The sequence below is a fragment of the Bombyx mori genome, chromosome 27 (genome assembly GCF_030269925.1).
Source record: "Bombyx mori chromosome 27, ASM3026992v2".
Classification (NCBI taxonomy): Eukaryota; Metazoa; Arthropoda; class Insecta; order Lepidoptera; family Bombycidae; genus Bombyx; species Bombyx mori.
In genome coordinates, this window is record NC_085133.1 from 7,063,264 (window position 1) to 7,087,657 (window position 24,394).

Below are 24,394 nucleotides of genomic sequence, written 5' to 3' on the forward strand. Positions count from 1 at the left end.
GATATGCTAACAGCTATCCGAACGCCTCCGATGGAGACCTAATAACTCAAGAGTAGCTGCTTCGCGAGTGAATCTACAACCGATTCGGAATCGCGACCCGCTGAGAAGATCCGGCGAGAAACTCAGCGGGCTGATGCATGGGTTAGGTTGCACGTCGAACTCTTTGCCGAGTTCGACGAGTACGGTTACCAAGCTCCTAGTATTAGAGCTAAAGGTGTCTAACGCAAGGGTTATTGGATTTGATGGATCCGTAAGGACGTGTCCATTGCACTTATCTCGTCTTGTAAACGATAAACAATAATAAAATACCTTTGATTTTACGACAAGATAGAAATCGTTGAAGAACACACCAAAAAAAAAAACGTGCAATCGAACATAAAATCTCCATTTCTGGACCTGATCAAAAATAAAAGTGTACACTTACAAACAGACACAAGTTGGGCAGCTCGGTTAGATATAACGTGCGCCACATACTGCGCTACAAGGGCGTCTGCTGTGCTCAACAAATCTGAATTGCAGGCTTCGCGGAGCGCTGACAATGTGCGAGACACTTCGCCGGCGCAGCTCTCTCTGTAAAAATGATAAAACTGGTAAAGGCGTACTTGGCGGACAACGTGCTGCCTGTACAAGCGATTTTGTCGAAGAAATCATTCGAAATATGGATTTCATGCTAGTCATTTCTTCAACATTAGTGCATGACTAATGTCCAGATTGTAATATAATGTTATATGTGCGTTTGTGATTCCTAATTCTCTTCACATCAGAAGAAACAGTAATTTCCTGTAAAGTCCATCTTTCAAAAAGAAGAAGAAGATAGCATTTTCTCCGGTTTTTATTTTTGTCGTGGAATCTGAGGTAACATTGATAAATATACACCCGTATCTTTAGTCGTTTACACGAGCCTAACTCGACTCGACTCAACCTCCAACCCGCGTTTTGGTATGCTTAGTCGTAAAAATAAACTCCACTCAAACGTCCTTGGAAAATTTTCCTAACCGGAGTGAAGTAGGCGAACTGTCAAGTCAAGGTACGTCGCGACGTACCTTGAACGTTCCTCAAGGCTAGTTTTCTATCAATGTCCAAATAGTATGTGGACCGCAAATGGAAATATATGATATTAATGTGCAATGGCCTGGATCTGTGCATGGTTCCCGCATATTTTGATAATATTTATTAATAAAGTAAATAGTTCGAAGTTAGACATTTGAAACTCTTTATTTTATTTACCTACATAAGAGTCATATTTTGCTTAGTACCTGATAAATAAAGTCAATGCCATTATAAGTTTTATTTATATAATAATAAGCTGGTGGTTGTGGAAAAGCACTTCAACAACACGATGCAACCAAAATCACACAAAAGCGGTGAATAAAAATACAAAGCCGGATCCGAAATCTAAAATAATAATAGGTTAGAAAATAAATAATACACTTTCAGATTTACCGCACGCACACATATTTACGAATAACTCAGCAACCAAAACATCAAACAAGTTCATCTAGTGTCAAACAGACAGCGGCAGCTTGCCTTTGACATTAAATAATGACCATAGACTACAGAACTCTATGGGTTTGATGCTAGCTTGATCAAATTTTCATCATTATTACCTCACTCGAGGACAGTTGAGGAATATTGTAATGGTCGACTAAAAATACCAAACTCGAGTAAGTTTGGAGGGAATGCTCGAGCATCATCGGATGAGTTAAGAGTGGAGGACTATTTTACGAAACGTCTAAAGATACGGGCAATAGTCTTTTAAAAAGAATCGAGGCGATTTTTTTTTATTGCTTATATAGGTGGACGAGCTCACTGCCCATCTGGTGTTAAGTGGTTACTGGAGCCCATAGACATCTACAACGTAAATGCGCCACCCACCTTGAGATATAAGTTTTAAGATCTCAGTATAGTTACAACGGCTGCCCCACCTTTCGAACCGAAACGCATTACTGCTTCACGGCAGAAATATTAGATTTATTTTATTACTAATTAGATTTATTACTAATAGAAATCGAACTGTAACACAATTTATCAAACTGAATTGCCAATTATACCAGTAGTCTTGCCATTAATAATGCCAGTTTGAAAATTATATTGGACTTACTCTTCGAACAAACTGACATGCGATGTCTGCAGTTTACGGAAATTAGGATCAGCTGGAAACAGACCATCTCGCGCCAACGCACTCAAAGTAAAAGTCAATAGGTCCCCGAGATATTTGCCTCCTATGTACTTTTCGAAACTGCAAACAAAAACACAGATTTTTAAAAAGAAAATCTTGTTTAAATGAAGTTTATTTATTACAGGTAGGTAGCGGCTCGGTTGTGCTCCTGATATTGCTGACGTCCATGAACAACTTTTTTTTCCTACCTATGCTATGCCCTCACTTCGACAAAGCGGCACGACACGAGAACCCTCTCATCGTGGCCGCCGGTAACTACATTCCCGATCCTGCGGAGAGAATGGAAAGCAGTCGACGTCGTCCAAAACACGTCATTTCGGATCCTCCTGATCCACTAACGGTGCTTTTAGGTACCTCAAGCACCGGTCATCGTTCTCGTCGAACCCGTCGCTTGCGACGAAGGGCCCGACGAGCGAATTAACCCATAGACACAGCCCACTGAGTTTCTCGCCGGATCTTCTCAGTGAGATGTGTTTCCGATCCGGTCGCAGATTCTGCGAAGCATGGCTCTTGTTAGGGTTCGTGTTAGTAACGTCGTCAGGTTTGAGCATCGTGAGCTCACCTACTAGTTAAGGTTACGCTGAAATAGCCTCTCAAGGCTATCAGCAAAGGGAGGGAAAAAAAAAACTGGCTATATCAGCTTCTCCTTGACGTGTAGGTGAGCTCACGAGGCTCAAACCGGGTGTGTTGCTAGCACTGGCCACGCGACCCACTGAGAAGATCCGGCGAGAAACTCAGTAGGCTTGAACAACAGTGACCACTCACAGATGACTCGCTATGTCTTTTCACAGCTTCGTTTCACTAATCAATAAAACGCTCTCACGTAAAAGAAGCGACCAGCAGGCTCTTAGCGTCCACTTCGTCGTCGAACTCTGTGCGAAGGAAGTCGAGGCAGCCGTTATCGCCGAAGGCACCCCACTCGATGTCGATGCACACATCGTGCACTGCAGAGTGAGGACGCTCCCAGTGGAGGACCCGTGACGCGCGCTCCATATAACACCCGTTTGACCCGGTACCCAGAATCACGCCGATCTGTATCAAAAAAAAAAAAAAGTTTAAAAAAACTTACAAAATACGCTTTTATAGAAAATCCAACACTAAAAAATTGAAAATAAATTTTAATAAATTTGAATTAAAAATAGTGTAAGAAAAAAATATTTTATTGTAAAAAAAGCGTGACGTGCTTTTCAGGATATTATCAATATAACCCTTCTACTCATATCTGTTCATAAAATATTTATAACTATACTATGCATCCCACGCTTTTTTTGCAATAAAATAATTTTTCTTACACTATTTTAATTTAAATTTATAAAAAATTATTTTCTATTTTTTAGTTGGATTTCAATGTTTTCAATTTTTTTTTTAAATTGAATTGTCATCGGTCCTTAATAAGTATACCAAATTTCGAATTAATCCGACGTTTTGAAGGGGGTCAAAATCGTGTTCAAAGATTCCGTTACAAACATACATACGTCTGAAGCTAATAAAAGCGTATTAAAAATATATGTAACTACAATTAAAAAAAAATAGTTTATTGTTATGTGTATATCCCTACAACATTAATGAGTCATAAAACTGCCTAACACACAGGCAGATATTTTCTAATTTTTATCATATGAAATCGAAGTATCGATTGATTTAATGTGTATCTATTATAGAATCTTCCTTCAAAAGTGTTATATCTCGAGTTAAAAATGGTTGACCGGTATTTATTCAAAGCAACGATTGAACTGAAGAAGCTCTTACTCCAACGTTACGATCGATATGAGCTCCAGCGACCAAAGTGCCAGTTGTATCATTCAGGAGCACCCGCACGGTGACATCCAGACTCCTGGCGCTGAGGCACCTCTGCAGCAGGGCAGCTACATCAACCCCGTCCATTCCGCCGCAGTTGAAGCTCTTGGTCCAAGTTATTAGTTCTCCAGAGGATATCGAGTGCTGCCTCATAGGAAACGAGAATGTGAAACCTGAAATTATCAATAGCATCGTATATTTATTTCAAAAATATTAATTTTTTACTAGTAGTTTTTACTAGTAGGACCTCTCGTGAGTCCGCACGGGTAGGTACCACCGCCCCGCCTATTTCTGCCGTGAAGCAGTAATGCGTTTCGGTTTGAAGGGCGGGGCAGCCGTTGTAACTATACTGAGACCTTAGAACTTATATCTCAAGGTGTGTGGCACATTTACGTTGTAGATGTCTATGGGCTCAAGTAACCGCTTAACGCAATAAAAAAAACCTTTGAAGCATTTAAATAATTTTGGAAATTAATTTTTATTTATCGCTCTTGTAAGCAGATGAGCATACGGCCCATCTAATGGTGAGCGGTTCCCGTCGCTCATCGAAATCAGCAAAGTCAGGCACAAAGCCAAGCTGCTATCTTCCGTTAAGCACTCTCCACAAGCCTCTCTTAAGTACAAACACGAGCTTACCCAAAGAGAAGGTTTCTTTTTCCATAGATTGTGAAACCAAAAAATCCTGCACGCAATCTGCTAAGAAGTTAAACAGGTCTTCACCGGGACCCAGTCGTAAGGCATCACTAAAAAAATTACAATAATGTATAACGTGTTACATATTCGTATCGTATTAAAATAATCGCAATCAAAATGTTTATTAAATAGCATTTATTGTTTTAATACGAAACACAATAAAATAATATATTAATCGATTTAGATCTTCCAACAAAGGACTATGCACTATACAATTATTTAAAAAAGAATAATAAAACGTTCGTATTTTATGTACTCCCTCAATTATAGGAAAATACAGCATTCATAGACATATGTGTATTATGTGTGGTGAGTAACCATCATAGAAAATAATATATTTGACAGATGCCTGAATAACGACAATTTCAAGATAAGCTTGCAATTATTCAAGTTCCGAAAGAATTAAGGAATAAATTTTAAAATCGTAATATAATAAATGGATCAGTTGGATGGAAAGTTTCCCGTTGCTGGACTTTTGCGCAACATAGGCCTGTCTTCGCCTCTCTCTAGATGAGAATAAACGATTACCTACCGACCATCCTACGTAAATCATCGCTTAGTAACTTAATAACAAATAGAATACTATAAATCGAATATTATTATACTACTACTACTACTACTACTACCTACTACACATAAAAACTAAATAATAACGCAAACTGCATTTACTATATGAGGCTGTCAGCGCTGGCCTAAGCCTACCATAATGTAGAGATAATGAGGTCTGAATTTACTTTTACACTGCTTCGTAGGCAAGAATAATACGCGCAAAAATAATGTAGGGACAGGCCGCTTTTGCATCAACATTTAATACCTACGTTTTAAATAAATTGCAATATATAATAAGCACGAATATGGAAAATTATGGGTTAAGTCACTTTGGCGCTGACAGCCTCATATATAGCTATTTATATGTATAACTTACTTTATGTGATAGTGTTTCACTTTCTCACGGAGCAATTGTCCAGCTTTCAGTTCCAAAAACAGGACTCTAAAATTTGTACCACCCAAATCCAACGCTAAGAACGAGCCTTCCTCTGAAATTATTAGCATATTTTAACAAATTATTATACCTAAAGAGTTATTTTGGGGCTGATTTTTAAACCTTTTTTTTGTTATGTGTTATTTGTATTTCTCATTTGGGATGAAATGGGCGACTAGTATTTAAAGATGTTTATTTAATCTTTATGTATAGGTACTGCTAGGTATGGCATAGCTCAGGAATGAAACCGTGCTTCAGCGCGTTCATATGTCCCGGAAAATGTTGCCTTCTATCAAAAAGCGCAAGATAGAATATCTCGGCTACGTGCTCAGGAACGATAGATACATGCTGCTGCAGTTAATAATTATGGGCAAAGCGGACGGAAAGAGACGTGCTGGGCGAAGAAAGAAGTCATGGCTCCGGAATATCCGGGAGTGGACCGGTATTGCCTCCGTCGAACAGCTGTTCCGGCTGGCTGCTGATAAAAATGAATACAGAAAGCTAACGGCCAACCTTCAGGATTGAAGAGGCACTGGAAGAAGAAGAAGAAGTATACTGCTAGAAGGACGCGCTATGTACAGTGACAACGCGTTTTTATTATTCTCTATTCGTGTGTGGAATCGTTCGGAAATAGGTCTTAGGTACGTATTTCCTTTGAAAATTTGTCATTTTCCTGAAAGATTTGAGCACCAGCATAGTTGCATCACTCAAGGTAGACTTGACTTTTAATGGTACTTTTATTATTTACTTTTACTTTTTACCTCTCATCACCACCACCCCGCCTATTTCTGCCGTAAAGCAGTAATTCGGCTTGAAGTAGCCGCTGTAACTATACTAAGACCTTATTTATAACTCAAGGTGGGTGGCGAATTTACGTTGTAGATGTCTATGGGCTCCAGTAACCACTTAACACCAGGTGGGTTGTCAGCTCGTCCACCCATCTAAGCAAAAAAAACATGAATATTCTCTAAATCCATATAACACAAACCTGTTCCGTCAGGCAATTCTGGGACATAAGTATTTTCCATTTGCAAACTCGAAGGCTGTTGTCGGAGTCCCGCCTCGATTTCTTTCTCGAACACCTCTGCAACTCTACGTAGTGTTGAGCCGCATAGCATTAACTTGCTGAGACGGGCCTCGATCTGTTAATTATTTAATTATATTTCTACTGTGAAGCAGTAATGCGTTTCGGTTTGAACGGCGGGGCAGCCGTTGTAACTATGCTGAGACCTTAGAACTCACATCTCAAGGTAAGTGACGGCATTTACGTTATAGATGTCTATGGACTCCAGTTACCACTTAACACCCGGTGGGCTGTGAGCTCGTCCACCTAAGCAATAAAATAAATAAAAAATCTTTGGTTATAGATTTAAAAAAAAAACTATTTGACATTTTATATTTCTTGACCGCATTTCATAAATATATTTAAACACAAAAAAATCAAGCTTAATAAAAATTAAAATCACTTTAATATTAATCGTCCTGATCCGGATATTAGATCGCAGTAATTCAATAATCACATTATCATAAAGGTCTACAAATATTTAAGTAAATCGGACGTCTAGAAATTTGGTGAAAATTACGCTAAAAAATTCCGTAACATAAATATGTATGTATACTTGTAAATTGTAAATATGTATGTATAAATATGTATGTATACGTTGACTTGTAAAGACAAGTATTTACAAGTCAATTTAATTTTAATCACTACGTGTATGCATATACTGCTGCAATGTCAAAATATAATCACTTTTTGCTAAACGGAATCGATGTTATGTTCACATTATAAAATTGAATATCTCGCAAACCCCAAAAAGAGAAATAAAAGGCGAAGCAGATAGGACGTTGGATTGTTTTGTATGTTAAAATATTTTACAGATAGACCACCGAAATAAAACAATAAATTGATACACGTGATATTACTTTGCCTGTCTATCAGAACTTCATAAATAAACGCTAAAATATAATGATGGAAGACCTGGGAAGACCTTGTACACAGCCGAATAATTTTTGACAGATCATCAATCAAAACCGAACTCAATTATGAGCGGTCTGTCGACGGGAGAGAGTTGAGTTCACAAATAACGGATTTTAAATTTGATTATCTTAATCAATCTTCGTAAAATTGTATTGGTTTGGCTTGAATTAAATTTGGAATTTAAGAAACCATAAAAGTGTTACGCGCTGGGGTTCGGGATAAATAAAAAGTTCCACCAAAGTACAATTTAACACTGTATTAGCGCTTAAAACACTTCACAAACACTTTGAAATTCTCAATTCACTTCTTCTACTTCGCTTCAGGTGATCCGTTCACTGTTTCGCTTCGAGTAGTTCCGATTACTAACGAGAATATTCCACACTTTTCGAGTATTGTGTTTCCGATATCTGACAATAGATGGCGTTGTACTTCTCGATCGTTCTAGATGCTACTAGATCCTTCGATATTCGTTCGACTATTCGATGATAGATGGCGTTACTCTTACTAGCGTAACAATAGGAGCGGGTTTCAAATAATTTCTTTCTTTTTGCTTGGTGCACGCGGTAATCCGAATAAACGTTTTGAGACCATACGTATTGTAATATATGTCTACGTGATAAAATTACATAAATAAAGTTATTAAATAGTTGGAATAACAAATAAAAACATAAGACTTTTAAAGTTTCGTAAAAGTTTTTATTTAAATCATTTATTTGTATACTTAGGATAATTGCTATAAAACATTTTTTTCGAATTTAATTACTAAAATGATATTTTTACTTATTGTTTTTATTATTATTATTATTTGCAATAATATCACCTTGGACATCATATGATGCAATTTTCAACTGTCAGATAATCTGATGAATGTGTGTAAAACTTATTTCAACCAGTTATAGAGAGGGCCTCAAAGGCAAGTGGCGAAGCCATTGATACATCAAGATATCGAGAAGTGAAAGACTATTTGGTTTAAGCGACATCTTGGCAGCTTCAAAGGAGAGCCATTTAAAGTTTAAAATTGTTGAGGGTATATTGACAGTAATTAATAAACAGTTGTCAACGGTACTCTAAAGTTTCAATACACAACATGGTGACAGCGGTGATTTTTTAATCGTAAAAACTGTTTAAAATAATATTTAAGTGCATTATTTCGCGTTTAAGTGTCGTAATAAATACGAATTTTGTTTTTTCGTAATGGAACACGCCCGACCACCGTCAGAATTGAGTCTGGAAGGCAACTCCGTCAGCCGGGCTGACGCATGGAAGCGTTGGAGGAAACAATTTCATGTATTTTTGAAAGCATCAGGGGTGCATAAAGAAGAAGGCAGTGTGCAAGCCAGCTTGCTCATCAATTTAATTGGAACGGAAGGTTTCGATGTGTACGAGACGTTTAAGTTTTCAAATGACACTGAAAAAGATGACGTAACGGTTTTGTTAAAAAAATTCGACGAATACTTCGGCGTCAAACCAAATGTTACGTTGGCGAGATATAATTTCTACATGAGAAACCAGGAAGGCGGCGAATCCATAGATCAGTATGTGACGGCTTTGAAACTGCTGAGCAAAACCTGTGAATTTAAAACCTTAGAAGACGAATTCATTCGCGATCGGATCGTATGCGGCGTAAAAAATACGATAGTTCGCGATCGTTTACTGAGAACGGACGACTTGACGATGGACAAAGCTATTAAAATATGCCAAGTCGACGAGGTATCGGCGGACAGCAGTCGCGTATTGCAGGAGTCGCGCGGAGCGAGCGCGGAGCCGGTGCGCGTGGACGCTGTGGGCGCGCGGGGTGGTGCTGGGCCACGTGCGGCGCGGGGCCGAGCCGGCGGCGCGCGAGCAGCTCGCGGCGGCCGCGGCGGTCACCGGCTGCGTGCGGTCCCGGATGGCGCGGGGCGCCCGCCGCCTCTTTCCAGTTCATCTGCGTCCAGTACTTGTCTCAGGTGCGGAGGTCCGTGTGTTAGTTGGGCTGACTGTCCTGCGGTCTCAGTGCAGTGTTATGTGTGTCAAAATTATGGTCATTTTGCAAGAATGTGTCAAGTACATAAAGGTGTAAAAAAGTTATATGATATCGGTGTTCTAGAGGACGAAAATAAATACGAGCCGGAACTGGACGATGACTGGGAGTCGTTTTATATATCTACTTTAATTGATGGTTCCAAAATCGACTCGGTGTCGCAGGATTGGTTTGAGGTCCTCCGAGGAGAATGGGGCTCGGAAAATTTTAAACTAGACTCGGGTGCAGATATCAATGTCTTATCTTTTAAGCGATTTGTGCAGTTAGGCAATAACCCTAATAACATTGTTGTAAATCATAAGGTTAAACTGCAATCTTACAGTGGCGATTTCATTCCTATTAAGGGAATTTGTAATATTAAATGGTGGTATAAAAATGTTCAATATGATCTTAAGTTTGCGATAGCTGATATTGATTGTCAAAGTGTACTGGGACTGCAGGCGTGCTTATTATTAGGGTTAATAAAAAGAATTCACGATATAAATTTCTCTAAAAATAGTGATTTGTTCACTGGGTTAGGTTGTTTACCGGGGGAATATCATATAACGGTAGATAGGGATGTGACGCCGGTGGTGTGCGCTCCGCGGAAAGTACCGTTAAGCCTTCGTGATAACTTGAAGGACGAGCTCGATAGGATGACAGAGTTAGGTGTGATTAGGAAGGTGACTCATCCGACACCTTGGGTCAACTCGTTAGTAGTAGTGGCCAAGACAAATGGTAAAATGCGCATATGCCTAGACCCGAGGCCTCTCAATAAGGCGATTCAACGTGCTCATTTTCAACTACCCACCATAAATGAGTTGGCTACCAAATTGAATGGGGCTAAATATTTTTCGGTATTGGATGCCAATTCAGGATTTTGGTCCGTAAAGCTAGATAAGGAGAGTGCCGATTTATGCACATTTATTACGCCGTTTGGGCGATATCAATATCTAAGATTACCGTTCGGACTGAACTGCGCACCGGAGGTATTCCACGCTAAATTAAAACAATTGTTAGAAGGTTTAGACGGTGTTGAGTCGTTTATTGATGATATTATTGTCTGGGGGTCCACTAGGCGAGAACATGATGTAAGACTAAATGCGTTATTTCAAAAAGCGCGAGATATTAATTTAAAGTTTAACAAAGATAAGTGTCGCATTTGTGTCGATGAGGTGACATATTTGGGACATATTTTTAATAAAGACGGAATGAAAGTAGATACGGAAAAAGTGCGGGCTGTAATCAATATGCCGGAACCTACGGATTGTAAAAGTTTAGAAAGGTTCTTGGGTGCAATTAATTATTTATCAAAGTTTATACCTAACTACTCGCAACACATATTTCCATTGACTAGATTATTGAAAAAAGATGTCGAGTGGTGTTGGGAAATAGGTCACAAAAACGCCTTTGATAAATTAAAGAAACTGATATGCGAGGCTCCGGTATTATCGTTGTTTGACGTAGGCAGTGAGGTATTGTTGTCGGTGGACGCAAGCAGCGTCGCACTTGGCGCGGTGCTGATGCAGCGCGGCCGCCCGGTCGAGTACGCGTCGCGCACACTCACCGACACACAACAGAGATACGCTCAGATTGAAAAAGAAATGTTAGCTATTGTCTTTGCTTGTGAAAAATTTCACCAGTACATTTATGGAAAAAGGTATATAGTCATAGAAACTGACCATAAACCTCTTGAAAGTATTTTTAAAAAGCCGCTCAATTCAGTCCCAGCACGCTTGCAGCGTATGATGTTAAAATTACAAGGGTACGATCTGAAAATTACTTATAAACCGGGGAAGTATATGTATATACCCGACACGTTATCACGTGCGCCTCTTCCGGATTTATATGACGATAAAATTAGTAAGGCAGTATTGAACCAATTGAAAATGGTAATTAACAATGTACCGATGTCTCAAAGCAAACTGACATTAGTTAAGAAAGAAACTAGTAAAGATGAGTATTTGAAACGTTTGTTAGTTTACATTAATGAAGGTTGGCCCGTTCATAAATATAATGTTGATAGTGATTTAAAGTATTTTTGGTCCATGAGAGACGAGCTGTACTCTGTTGACGGAGTAATTTTTAAAGATAAACAGGTATTGATACCTAACTCGCTTAAAACTCAAATGTTAAAAATAATTCATGACGGCCACCTAGGGATAGATCGTTGTAAAAGACGCGCACGTGAGGTACTGTTCTGGCCGGGTATATCGAATGACATAGAATCATATATTAAAAAATGTAAGGTTTGTCAGGAGAATTCAAATAAACCAAGTAAAGAGCCCATGATTCCGATTACTGTTCCGAAACTGCCATGGAACAAAGTTGGTACCGATCTATTCGAGTACGGAAAAAAACATTACTTGATTATAGTGGATTACTATTCGGGATTTATTGAAGTCTCACAGTTAAGAGATACGTCGTCAAACTCTGTTATAAAAGAATTAAAACAGAACTTTGCTCGCTATGGCATTCCGGAAACGGTTGTTAGCGATAACGGTCCCCAATATTCTTCTCGAAATTTTAAAAAGTTCGCAGAAGAGTGGTGCTTCAATCATATTACTTCATCACCGTATTACGCACAATCAAACGGCAAGAGTGAGAGGTCAGTACAAACTATAAAGAAAATGTTAAAAAAATCAATAGACAGTAGAACAGATTTTTATTTGAATCTATTGAGCTATAATAACACGCCGCGAGAAAATTTGAATTCTCCCGCACAACTGTTAATGGGACGGAGATTAAATTGTAGATTACCAGTTCATCCAGATTTGTTAAAACGTTATAATTGTAATGATCAGCAACAGCATAAAACAATAATAGAAAAACAATTAAAAAGTAAAATGTATTATGACCAACATTGTAAAGAGCAGCCGGAGCTAAGTGTCGGCGATGATGTAATTATGTTAGAACATAATAATGAACGAATGCGCGGCACTGTCGTAGGCAAGGCATCTGCACCGCGTTCATACATTGTAAAAAACAAATTAGGTATATATCGACGTAATCGCCGACATTTAATTAAAAATATGCCTGATGAGAAACCTAATGTTGTGGAAAAGCTGAAGAATGATCGGCGCGACACAATAGTGATCGTATCAGACGAGTCAAGTGGGGGAGAATATGAGATGAGTGTGGATGAGGATGGTTCAGTGTACGAACCGAGTACTTTGTCATCACCTTCATCACCTCATATTTATCCGCCTACTACTCGTAGTAGAACTAAGCAGAATGCAATTAATAATAATTAACCTCTGATTTTATGTTTATCTTGTAACACACTTATATTGTAAAAGGGGAAGATGTTGAGGGTATATTGACAGTAATTAATAAACAGTTGTCAACGGTACTCTAAAGTTTCAATACACAACAAAAATTTTGTAAAATATATCATTAAGAAAAACTTCTTCAGCCATTTGAATAGAGTAAACTTAATTGAAGTTCAATTAGAAAAATCGAACTGTTGATGCTAATACCAAATAAAACGGACCTTTAATTACAAAGACACGACATGTCGCGTGTTAGCCTTTAAATAGCCTTTCACACCTCGAATTGTGATTACTTGGCAAGTAATCAAGCGATTAGTTAGTAATCAAGATACGGTTGCCTGTTAATAACCAATCGATTAGTTAGTAATTAAAATATATTGCTAACTTTAACGAAATTAGTGGGGCCCTGTTTAATAGTAGACTGACTGGGTGGAGTAGTTAGCGCCCCTGATAGTTGCGCCGAGGGTTGTGGGTTTGATTCCAGCATCAGGCATTCCCGTCATTAACAGGTTTGTATGCTTTTTGACTGGCAAGGTGAACGGAAGAAGATCACGAGGTAGAGGCCCGACACGTTGGACTGACCAGATCCGCACTACCCTCGACCCCACAGTTCACGATGCTCTACACTCGGCGGCAGATAGAGACAAATCGCGTGGAATGGTCCGTAATAAACTCCTGTTGCGAGGAGGTGGTCACGACCCCCAGTATTGAGGAAACCGAAGCAAGAAGAAGAAGAAATGCTTTTTGTCTGGGTATTTATTATCTGTATATACGTATATATTTAAAACGTATATATATATATATATATACACGTATATAAACGTATATAAGTATGTATGTCAGTTTCTCGCCCTCATAACTCAAGGACTTGGCGTGATTTGTTCCCGATTAGTTTATTTATTTATTTATGATAGTGATATTTCCGCTAACGATGGTTCTATGGTCGGCTGTGTACCCTCATTTGGCTTGGTATAGCCATTCTGTCACAAAATAATAGTTAGTGTTTTAAAAAGCCAATCAATTTTCTTAGAGCACAACTTTTTCCTCTTCTTGCCATTATCATTTATTTATTATTATTTATTTATCTAGGTACTATCATAGGGATTTAGCATGAGGATATAGAAACATTTAGAGTTTTACAACCACCCGCCTACCGGACGTCAAACCTCCTTGGGTTATATCACCATGTATCGATGGCAACGTTCTATAGGGTGGAATTTCTCTTTTCCTTCTATTGATATTTTGTTTTGTTGAGTTCATCCGTTTTTGGTTTTATGTTTTTCATTTTATTATTACAAATATTTACACTAAAATTTAGATTTTCCAATAACGAAACGTAAAAATATATTGTTTTCTATTTTCTATATTTTCATAATAAGTTTTCTTGTCCGTAATGATAAAATAAAATTCTGAGAATCATTTACTGGTGGTAGGACTTTGAGGACGGTTTGAAAGGGTGAAGGGTAGCCGTCGTAACCATACTGAGACTGTAGAACCCATATCTCAAGGTGGGTGGCGGCATTTACCTTGTAGACATCTATGGGCTCCAGTAACCACTTAAAACCAGGTGGGCTGTGAGTTCTTCCACCAATCTAAGCAATAAAAAAAAGAATAGAGAGAGTAGAGAAATATCTAAACTACAACAAAAATATTTATTAAATGGCGTGACAGCTCTGTTGAGAGAAAAATAAGACAAATGCAATTACAACTCTTTGCTTTAGTTTCAACATAAAAAGTATCAACTCTTATCACGAACAGTAAACTTTTTATTTGACAGAGTCATACTTAAAGGCTCATTTAATATCAAAGCGCTATTAACAATTTAGATAATTTCGTGGAAATTTATACCTAAAGTCAACGTTTACTTGGAATAGCGGTTTGGCGACGGTAAGTTTTTTTTTTGCCTACTTAAACTGATAGCCTTTAGAGACTATGTCAGCGTAACCGGGAGAGTAGGTGAGCTCACGGGGCTCAAACCAGAGGTATTGCTAACACTAACCCTAGCAAGAGCAGTGCTTCGCAGAATCTACCACCGGATCGGAAACGCAACCGACTGAGAAGATCCGGCGAGAAACTCAGTGGGCTGTGTCTATGGGTTAATTTACTCGTCAAGTCCTTCGTCGCAAGCGACCGGTTCGGCGAGGACGGTGACCGGTGCTTGAGGTACCTAAAAACACCCTTAATGGATCGGGAGGATCCGCAATGGTATAAAGTTACCTTAGCAAACATGATCAGAACTCAACTTTTTATATATTTCACCAGAAGAGTCGTGATTGGTCCGATATCCAGTGGTTACCATCTTCGTTACAAATGAAGAAGACATTAGATCGAATTGCCAATTCGATTTTATAATAGCTATGCCACCCTACAAGCCAACACTTAAATTCGATTTGGGGCAGAACGCGGCATAAAGTCTACGCGGGTTTATTGTTTTTAACTTTCCATTAATGACTTTGATAAAATTTAAATACATATTCATCACTAAAGAAGACAAATTTTAGTATTTCGTCTGTAATAGGTATGTGGTACATGACACCATAGAAATAAATAAATAAAACCCTAATTTTAATAGAGATCTAAATATCAGGGATAAAAAAAAAATTCAAATGTCGACACGAATAACTAAGATAAATTTTCCGTGACCACGAAGAATTCAAGAAAATAAACCGTAAAAGTATTTTATTAAATTAATTGTTATATTTTGGTGTCGATCAGAGGCTAAGAAGCTGTACTGACCTTCTGGGCTCTGAGCCTGTTCTCCAGCTTGAGCGGGGTGGGCAAAAACAGGTCCTCCCATTTTCGCGGGTCCGCACCGCCATGACCATTCACCAGCTCAATTTCGACGGTACGCTGATTTTCTACCGCAGCAGACATGTCCTTCACTGTAATAAAATTTTCATTAGCATATTTCAGTTCTTCACACATCAACGTAGGATTCCGAAAACGAGCTATAATAATTTAATCCCGCCCGAGTAGGTACTGTGAAAAGGCGGCACGACATGAGAACCCTCTTGTCGTGCCCGCTGGAAACTACATACCCGATCCTGTAGACCGAATGGTAAACAGTCGACGTCGCCCAAAACACGTCATTACGGATCCTCCCAATCCATTAACAGTGTTTTTAGGTACCACAAGCACCGGTCACCGTCCTCGTCGAACCCGCTTGCGACGAAGGGCTCGACGAGCGAATTAACCCATAGACACAGCCCACTGAGTTTCTCAACGGATCTTCTCAGTGGGTCGCGTTTCCGATCCGGTGATAGATTCTGCAAAGCACTGCTCTTGCTAGGGTCAGTGTTAGCATCACTCCGGTTTGAGCCCCGTGAGCTCACCTACTAGTTAAGGTTACGCTGAAATAGCCTCTCAAGGCTATCAGCTTAGGTAGGAAAAAAAAGCTGCCCCAAAGCAGTCTCGCATTCTCGCTTGAATGACGGCATATGACAACCAACTCATCGTGCAAAGTCGGAGCGAATCGCCCGTCTAATACAAAAATGGACAAACTTAAATAATTAAGAGTCATTTTCCCCGCCGTTATAGCTATTCTTTAATAGTGAAATTTAAATGTTGCCGCAAATAAAAAAAGGAACTGTTTCCCAAAAAAGAGAAAAACATCCTATGAACAAGAATCTCAATCTTCGCTTGAGGACAAGCAATTTTACTTCTATATAAAATTTCCAATTATATTTTCAAAAGCGGCTGCTCACTTGCGGCTCGAAGAGAGTGATTTTAATCTTGAAATAGTTTGTTTATCATCTAGCCGGGGTGTAATCTAGTCGCGTCTGCTATCATACGATAATATAATATGATACCGTAATCCGAAGTAAGTGACTACCAGCTTCGTTTTATTGTATCGAATTTGAATTATACGATGTCATAAATGCGCGCCGTGTACAATAAACAAGCCATAGAAAACACTAATCATCTTCCTCATAATAATAATTCCCGTTAAATAATTAAAAAAACACACACTTTTCTAAGAATATTCTCCCGGAAAAAATAATTAAAAATAAAGGTATTATATTTCATCATTATAGTCGGCTACTCTTGGCAGAGCAGTCGTGTTCATGTGGAATTCTTGTTTATTAAAGCCTTGACATATGTTTTCCATAGCTTGCGAACTGAGGCTTGGCGCACGCACTCGTTAAGTGGGGTTTCAGTAAGGTCTTTCACCAAATCAGTCCAGCGCATGGGGATTCGTCCACGAGATCTCTTACCACTGACCCTACCCTGAACAACAAGTTTCTCAGTTTCAAGTATTACTAGATGATGACATTTTTTGAAAATAAATCGTAGCTAGATCGATTTATCGCCCCCGAAATCCCCTGTATACCAAATTTTATGAAAATCGTTGGAGCCGTTTCCGAGATTCAGATTATATATATATATATATATATATATATCGTCTAAAGGTATAATAAGATAAGATATTTACTATACCGGAAAGAAGTGCTTTACATTGAAAATATTTTAAACAAAAATAAATGATTGACCAATTTAAGCTGACTTCTCTTGTGCATACTAAACTGCGCGCTTTTATTCAATTCCAAAGTCAGTGATTCCCAACAAAGATAGACATATAAATAATAAAAATCCCCTACCTCATTCGTCCATTGCGGGTTCCATACGAAAATAAATAACGATAAAGGAATTTTCTTGTAAACGAAACTACCCGTAAATATATTTATTAAAGCTTATCTTAAATAGGTACTTCATACGTACGTACGTACAATAAAATGTAAGAAAATTTTATTCGATCATACCAACTCTAGATATCTCACTGATTAACAAATATATTGTTGAAAATAAATATGGAATACATATTCAACTGACAGTAGAGTCTTATGAAATAGAAATTCAAGAAACCGCCAATCTCAGTTCTGAAAGACCCACTGAAGGTAATCAATAAAAATGTATGTGATGTAAAAACTAAAAAACACGCTGCAATAGCAACCGAATTTACAATTGAATTTCGTTTTTTTTTAATACTGGTCAGGATATCAGAGCGAAGTTATAAAATTATTGTACTGTCATCGATCCTTGATGCGTGTGCAAATTTTCAAATAATCGTCAAAATTCTAAACGTCTGGAATCGATGAAAATGACATTCAAAAATTATGTTACACACACACACACACACACATACCAATTAAAACTACTTGTACGGTTTGATCTCGCTTCTTTTATGCTGATTTATAAGCACAATATTGAATCAATTTAGTCTCCTCAGACACAACCCACTGAGTTTCTCGCCGGTTCTTCTCAGTGGGGCGCATTCCTGATCTAGTGGTAGATTCTGCGAAGTACCGCTCTTGCTAGGGCTGGTGTTAACAAATTCGGTAGGCAGAGCCCTCATCACCCTCCAAACCGTGTGTAGGGCGGAAATCCGGCGATTTCCTCCTGACACAAAAAGGCAAGAGCCCTGTGAGCTCGCTTACTCGCTCAATGAACCTCTGGAGGTCACTAGAATATCTAATGAATTTCTAATGAAATACGTACAAAACAAATGTTTACGATTGACTTCCACGGTGAAGGAATAACATCGTGTAATAAAAATCAAACCCGCAAAATTATAATTTACGTAATTACTGCTGGTAGGACCTCTTGTGAGTCCGCATGGATAGGTACCACCACGCCGCCTATTTCTGCCGTGAAGCAGTAATGCGTTCCGGCTTGAAGGGTGGGGCAGCCGTTGTAACTATACTGAGATCTATTTTTTTTTTATTGCTTAGATGGGTGGACGAGCTCACAGCCCACCTGGTGTGAAGTAGTTACTGGAGCCCATAGACATCTACAACGTAAATGGGCCACCCACCTTGAGATATAAGTTCTAAGGTCTCAGTATAAATCAAGCTGTCGTGAGATCTTCAACGTCGTCTGATACGTAACGAATGGCTTAAAATTATCTAAAACCAACTTAATCTCTTTAGCAACTTACCAATCATCGTTAAAAACACATTCCCTGTGGAGAATTGTATGTATAATCATTTCTTGGTGATTTTGTCATTAGAAATGGTTTTATCTTTATCAAAAAGATTGATTACATTGCTTAGTTTGAAGGATATTCTACGTTCGTTGGATCGATATCATATTATTATGACGGTCATAATATTGCCCAAAAACAAGTATTTGCTGGGAATCAGAAACTTATATTTAAAACTCTTTATTCTTTATTGTACATACACCGTTAAAACAATATAATAATTACGAAAAGTTATAAAAATGGCGAGCTTAACTCAACAATTGAGTTATCTACCAGCTAACCGTTCTTGAAGAAGATGAGCTTTACATAAGTGGGTAGAAAAGTACAATCCAATCAATTTACTTATTGATACTATATTATATAAATACCTACTTATGCACATTGAACTAATAAATTTATATTAAATATTCAAAGCTGACAAGAACTAACCAGCCTATATTGAATTATTAAACAGATGCTTGTTTCTTTGAAAACAGTTTCCATATTATTTGTTTATTTACTTATTACACTTCATATATTATATTATTTACATTCGTGGACTTAATGCCTAAGGTATTATGGAATTTTATTAATTTCTACAGTTCCCACGTGCTGTAGATTTAATTAAAAATACTTTTACGACATAACCTCTGTTTTTTGTTTTTAAATATCATCATATTATTTCCGACATTTCAAATACCTACCATACAGTTTTCGTGGCCGCTTACATTTCAGTCGACCGCGTAATACGCGAACTGTAAAACAATCAAAAAAGATAAAACAATCTCCAGCATATCTGAAATTGTTGTATCAATACGTGTCAGATGGCGCAAGACAACATTGGTTGTAGCGTTACGTAACGCGTTGTTTAAACAAGTCTATAAATATATGTAGCGTATTATATTCATCTCGGAAAGTAGCGTCGTCGCCGGCGCGGCGCTGACGTCACGACGCGCCCACCGCACCGCCCTTCGGCCAACACGCCAATCGTTGGCCCAAGCATTGGCTGTTGATTTTGAACAAGTAATCACTGGTTGTTGATTGTAGCAGGGAAATTTTTGATAAATAAATATAATGACAGTATTTGTAGCAGCCTATCTATCATACAGAGTGACTAATTGTAACACGATAGGAATACTGACTGATTCGGTTGTGCAGTAATTATCTAAACAAAAAAATTAGCGCCGCTGACTCTTCCACCGTGGGACGTGGGTCCGATTCCCAAATCGCGCAAACATTCGTGCGCTGAACAGGTTTGTTTGCTCTTCGTCTGGGTGTTTATCTTCTATATATGTGAGGGAGTCCGTATAGAGTCACTTCTTTATTTCGCGGGAAAATCGTGTTTTTGGATCACTCGTAATTAACACCACAGTTGAAACAATAGTTTTATTGTTGCAGCGGCTTACACAGTTCTAAGTTATGCACATTCTTTTATTCGTCTTGTGTATTTTCGGCGGTAAAAAGGTCCCGTGTCACAGACTATCTTCTTTTTCCCAACTCTCGTGCGTTCCGGCTTACGCATCATAAAAAGGTGCATTCTTAAACGCCACATATGTGTATATTTAAACATATATAAGTATGTATGTCAGTCTCTGGTGCCCATAGCACAGGAGTCGGATGGCCGTGCGTGATTTGTTTCCAATTAAAATTATACTTATTACTATTATAGCAATACGGCCTACTACTACAAATTGCGCACAATAAAGATAATAACAATTGAACAATTATTAAGAGATTTTGTCGACAATAAGAAAGAGATTAGCCAGATATTTCTTCGGGCTACACCACACAACTAGGGCTTACGAATTACGATCCAATAGAGGAGAAAGTAAATTTACAAGAAATGCCGTTTTGAGTTTTACTTACGGACGTTTGGCCTTGAACGTTCGCTATCAGAATTAAAATTAGATGAATCAGAACTAAGATACGCGAAACGTATCGATCATAGCAAGCAGATATTCGTTTCACGTATTATCTAATATTGTCAAAAAATTTAAAATTCGAAAAAAATATATTAAAATGAATAAAAATAATAGGTGAATAAAAATATTAGAATACGTTTGAGAGTGACTTAATCCATTCTAGTGCTAAAAAATTATATAACCCCGTGTATTATTTACAGAAAAAATAAATGTTTTAATTGTGTAATTGTGATTTCAAAATTGACTTGACAAACTTTTTTTTTAGTATTTAGGTATGTATCAAGGTTAATATAAAAAAATGTAGGGAAGACAATGTGTCGCCAGTATAAAAACCCAGTGGTAACCATTTAATACCTGGTGAGCCTGAGAGCTCGGGAGGACCATCACATTTTTGTTTTAAAAAAAAAAAAAATAATTCGTCAATGCAAAAAAATATATTATGCAACGCATATCTTGCTAGGGGCTATCGTGGCTCGACCCTACTGGAGCAGATAAAGGCATATCTAACTGACCCGAGATATTCGTTGAGTGTTATCACGGTTCTTCTTATTGTATAGATTTTGTTTTTGTTGAAAACACATCGTAATTGCCTTGAAGAAATGAGAGGTGCATCATCGCGAATTTCAAGCAGGAAAATATGAAGATCAAAGTTTCATGATAAAATTTGAGAAACGCTGTCGTTTCAAATGTCAATGCCATATTTATTTAAAACCATTTAAAGAAACCATTTAAGTCGCTACCCAAACTTTACAATAGGTTAATCCCGTTTTAAATTTGACTAAATAAAAGTTCAATGTATCCGAACAGCTTTATTTAGGGTGAACTTCTATCACCCTAAGCTTCTACCGCTTCAACAATAGTCAGGAAGCGCATAAGCTTCGTTCTTACTATACTAAAGTTTTTGTGTTCTTTTTTGTTCTTTTTTTTATTGCTTAGGTGGGTGGACGAGCTTACAGCCCACAAGGTGTTAAGTGGTTACTGAAGCCCATAGACATCTGCAACGCAAATGTGCCACCCACCTTGAGATATAAGTTCTAAGGTCTCAAGTATAGTTACAACGGCTGCCCCACCCTTCAAACCGAAACGCATTACTGCTACACGGCAGAAATAGGCAGGGTGGTGGTACCCGCGCGGACTCACAAGAGGTCCTACCACCAGTAAAGTCTTTTTTATTCTGGCTTTTCCGTGGCTGGTAAAAGAGCTCAGTCCGAGAGAATTCACTATCACTTGTCCTAGTAAGAGCGGTGCTCCGCTAAATCTACCACCGGATCGGAATCGCGATCCACTGAGAAGATCCGACGAGGAACTCAGCGGGTGCTAAGGACCAAAGATGGCCAGTTTTTCAGAAACTGTTTTTGGCATATGCCATCACAACCTGAGCTTAACATCCCTACTTCTTAATTCTCCGACATGTGTAGACATGCCTTACCATGTCTTGAATCAAAGCAGGATTGAAAATCATTACTAGGTAGGGCTCTGATTGCGTCGCTGGCAATAAAACTGTGCAAAAAACAACCTTCAAAGCATTTTTAACTTTGTAAATATAAAATGATCACGTAATATTTAGCTGCTGCGCGCTAATGTGTAATAACGTATGATATACTTGATTCGCACGTAGATTACCTACATGTGTAATGAGTTATACAAATTACTGCCTCAAGCCCGTTTGGAGGAGCTAGCACATCAATGTGATAAGTCTCAGCTTGTCGTTTTAAATTTTTGTAATTCTCAGTTGCGTCACGAAATTAAAGTTTTAACACGCTTTTATTGGCTTGGTTTCTTCTTATACAGTAGAATATACTATGTTCCGTGCGGAGTGCTCTGAAGAATTGTTTGAGATGATACCATCATCTCGTTTTTACCATCGCACCGCCCGCCACTGGAGTAGAGTTCAATCCATATTACCTGGAGCCACTGTGTTCATCCACAGTGCATTTCCAGAGATCTTTTTTGCCACGTACCATCCGGCTTTGGAATGAGCTCCCCTCCACGGTGTTTCCCGAGCGCTATGACATGTCCTTCTTCAAACGAGGCTTGTGGAGAGTAGGTACTTAACAGTAGGCAGCGGCTTGGCTCTGCTCTGCAGACGTCCATGAGCGACGATAACCACTTACCATTATGCGAGCTGTATGTTCGTCTGCTTACACGGGCAATAAATAAAAATAAATAAAAAATATTAACATACATTCATCACTTACGTAAATAAAATAAATCAACACCTTGCGAAAGTTAAAGAATGGAGGACAGAATTGACAGAGTCCCCTTTCTATCATTACGTGCGGCTGTGGATTATACTCCCAACCTCGATGACTGTCACACATCCGGCCCTCAAATGACGCATGAAAGAGGTCCCTAGTGTTGGGGTTTGAATGTGTAAGTAATGGTAGGCAACAGTTGTCACATGTGAAGGGACAGTTTTCGAATATCGGAATTTTTATTTAAATGTTATAACAGATGATTGTCTTTTGTCTAGACACGGCAGTAAAACAACCTAGGGATATCTATACTAATAATACTATAAAACTGAAGAGTTTGTTTGTTTGAACGCGCTAATCTCAGGAACTACTGGTCTGTTTTGAAAAATTCTTTCTGTGTTAGATAGCCCATTTATTGAAGAAGGTTATAGGCTATATGACATCACGATAAGGCCAATACAAGTGGAGCACCAATAAAGAATAGCTCCTTAACATTCCATTATTCAAAAATATTTAAAAATATTAAATATTAATGTAGTGGGGGTAACATTTAGCGTTATGCCAAAGTAACTATTCCACGCGGATGGAGTCGCAGGCAAAAGCTAGTGTTATTATAAAAATAAAATATTGTAAAAGTGTAGTTTTTATAATATATATTAACCGTGAAGTCAGAGTTTTAAAATAGGCCCTCACCTCCAGAGCTCATACCCTCAAGTAGAACCGTCTAGCATCTAGCAATAGTCAGCAGCTTGACTGTACCCGACATTGCGACGGAAACCACTCACAAATCATGTCGTGGACTAGGCCGCCACCGATTAATGAAAAAACCATAGTAGCATGACCGAAATCGTAACTGACGCACGCGTTGAATAGATTGAACTGTGAAGCCTAATTTAGTGCTATTAATTTCGTCGAGTCACTACAGAGTTCTGTAGCAAATAATTAATTAGAAACACGTATTCCGTGCTTACGTTGTTAGCGACTGATATTTACTTACTGTTTCTCTTCGAAATTAATTAACACAGAATACAATAATAACGTCCCTTTCGCTAAACGATATCCCAATAAATAGAAATTTTATTTTTAGCAATGAGTATGTATTGAGAGGAGAAAGCGTATGGCCAGTAAAGTTTCTCGGTGGATCTTCTTAGTGGGTCTCGATTCCGATTCGGTGGTAGATTCTGCAAAGCACTTTTCTTGCTAAGGTTAGTGTTAGCAAATTCTCTTAGGTTGAGCCCGTGAGCTCACATTCCCGTCTGGGCATAGCTGTAATAACCCCTTAGGCTACCAGCGAATAGATACGAAAAATAGACCGTGTAGGTACTTTGATGGTAGTAACGTTATATAAGTCAAAGTTTTTATACACCTTTTCACCAACGTAGAAAATGGATGTGATGAGACAAAATGAAAATTAGGTT

At 38.3% G+C, this 24,394-nt stretch overlaps 1 protein-coding gene across 1 annotated transcript in view; it reads right to left on the reverse strand.

The window, feature by feature from the left end:
- The window catches only part of LOC101744254 (hexokinase HKDC1), a 40,083-nt gene that overhangs the window by 6,473 nt on the left and 9,216 nt on the right, over window positions 1-24,394 (reverse strand). Inside the window, exons 2-9 of the mRNA XM_062676589.1 lie at window positions 15,637-15,782; window positions 6,640-6,793; window positions 5,595-5,706; window positions 4,613-4,719; window positions 3,929-4,149; window positions 3,003-3,211; window positions 2,102-2,239; window positions 425-570 (exon numbers count right to left, since the gene is read on the reverse strand). Coding sequence (XP_062532573.1) covers window positions 425-570; window positions 2,102-2,239; window positions 3,003-3,211; window positions 3,929-4,149; window positions 4,613-4,719; window positions 5,595-5,706; window positions 6,640-6,793; window positions 15,637-15,774 — 1,225 coding nt within the window. The 5' untranslated portion in view covers window positions 15,775-15,782. The remainder of the gene's footprint in view (window positions 1-424; window positions 571-2,101; window positions 2,240-3,002; window positions 3,212-3,928; window positions 4,150-4,612; window positions 4,720-5,594; window positions 5,707-6,639; window positions 6,794-15,636; window positions 15,783-24,394) is intronic.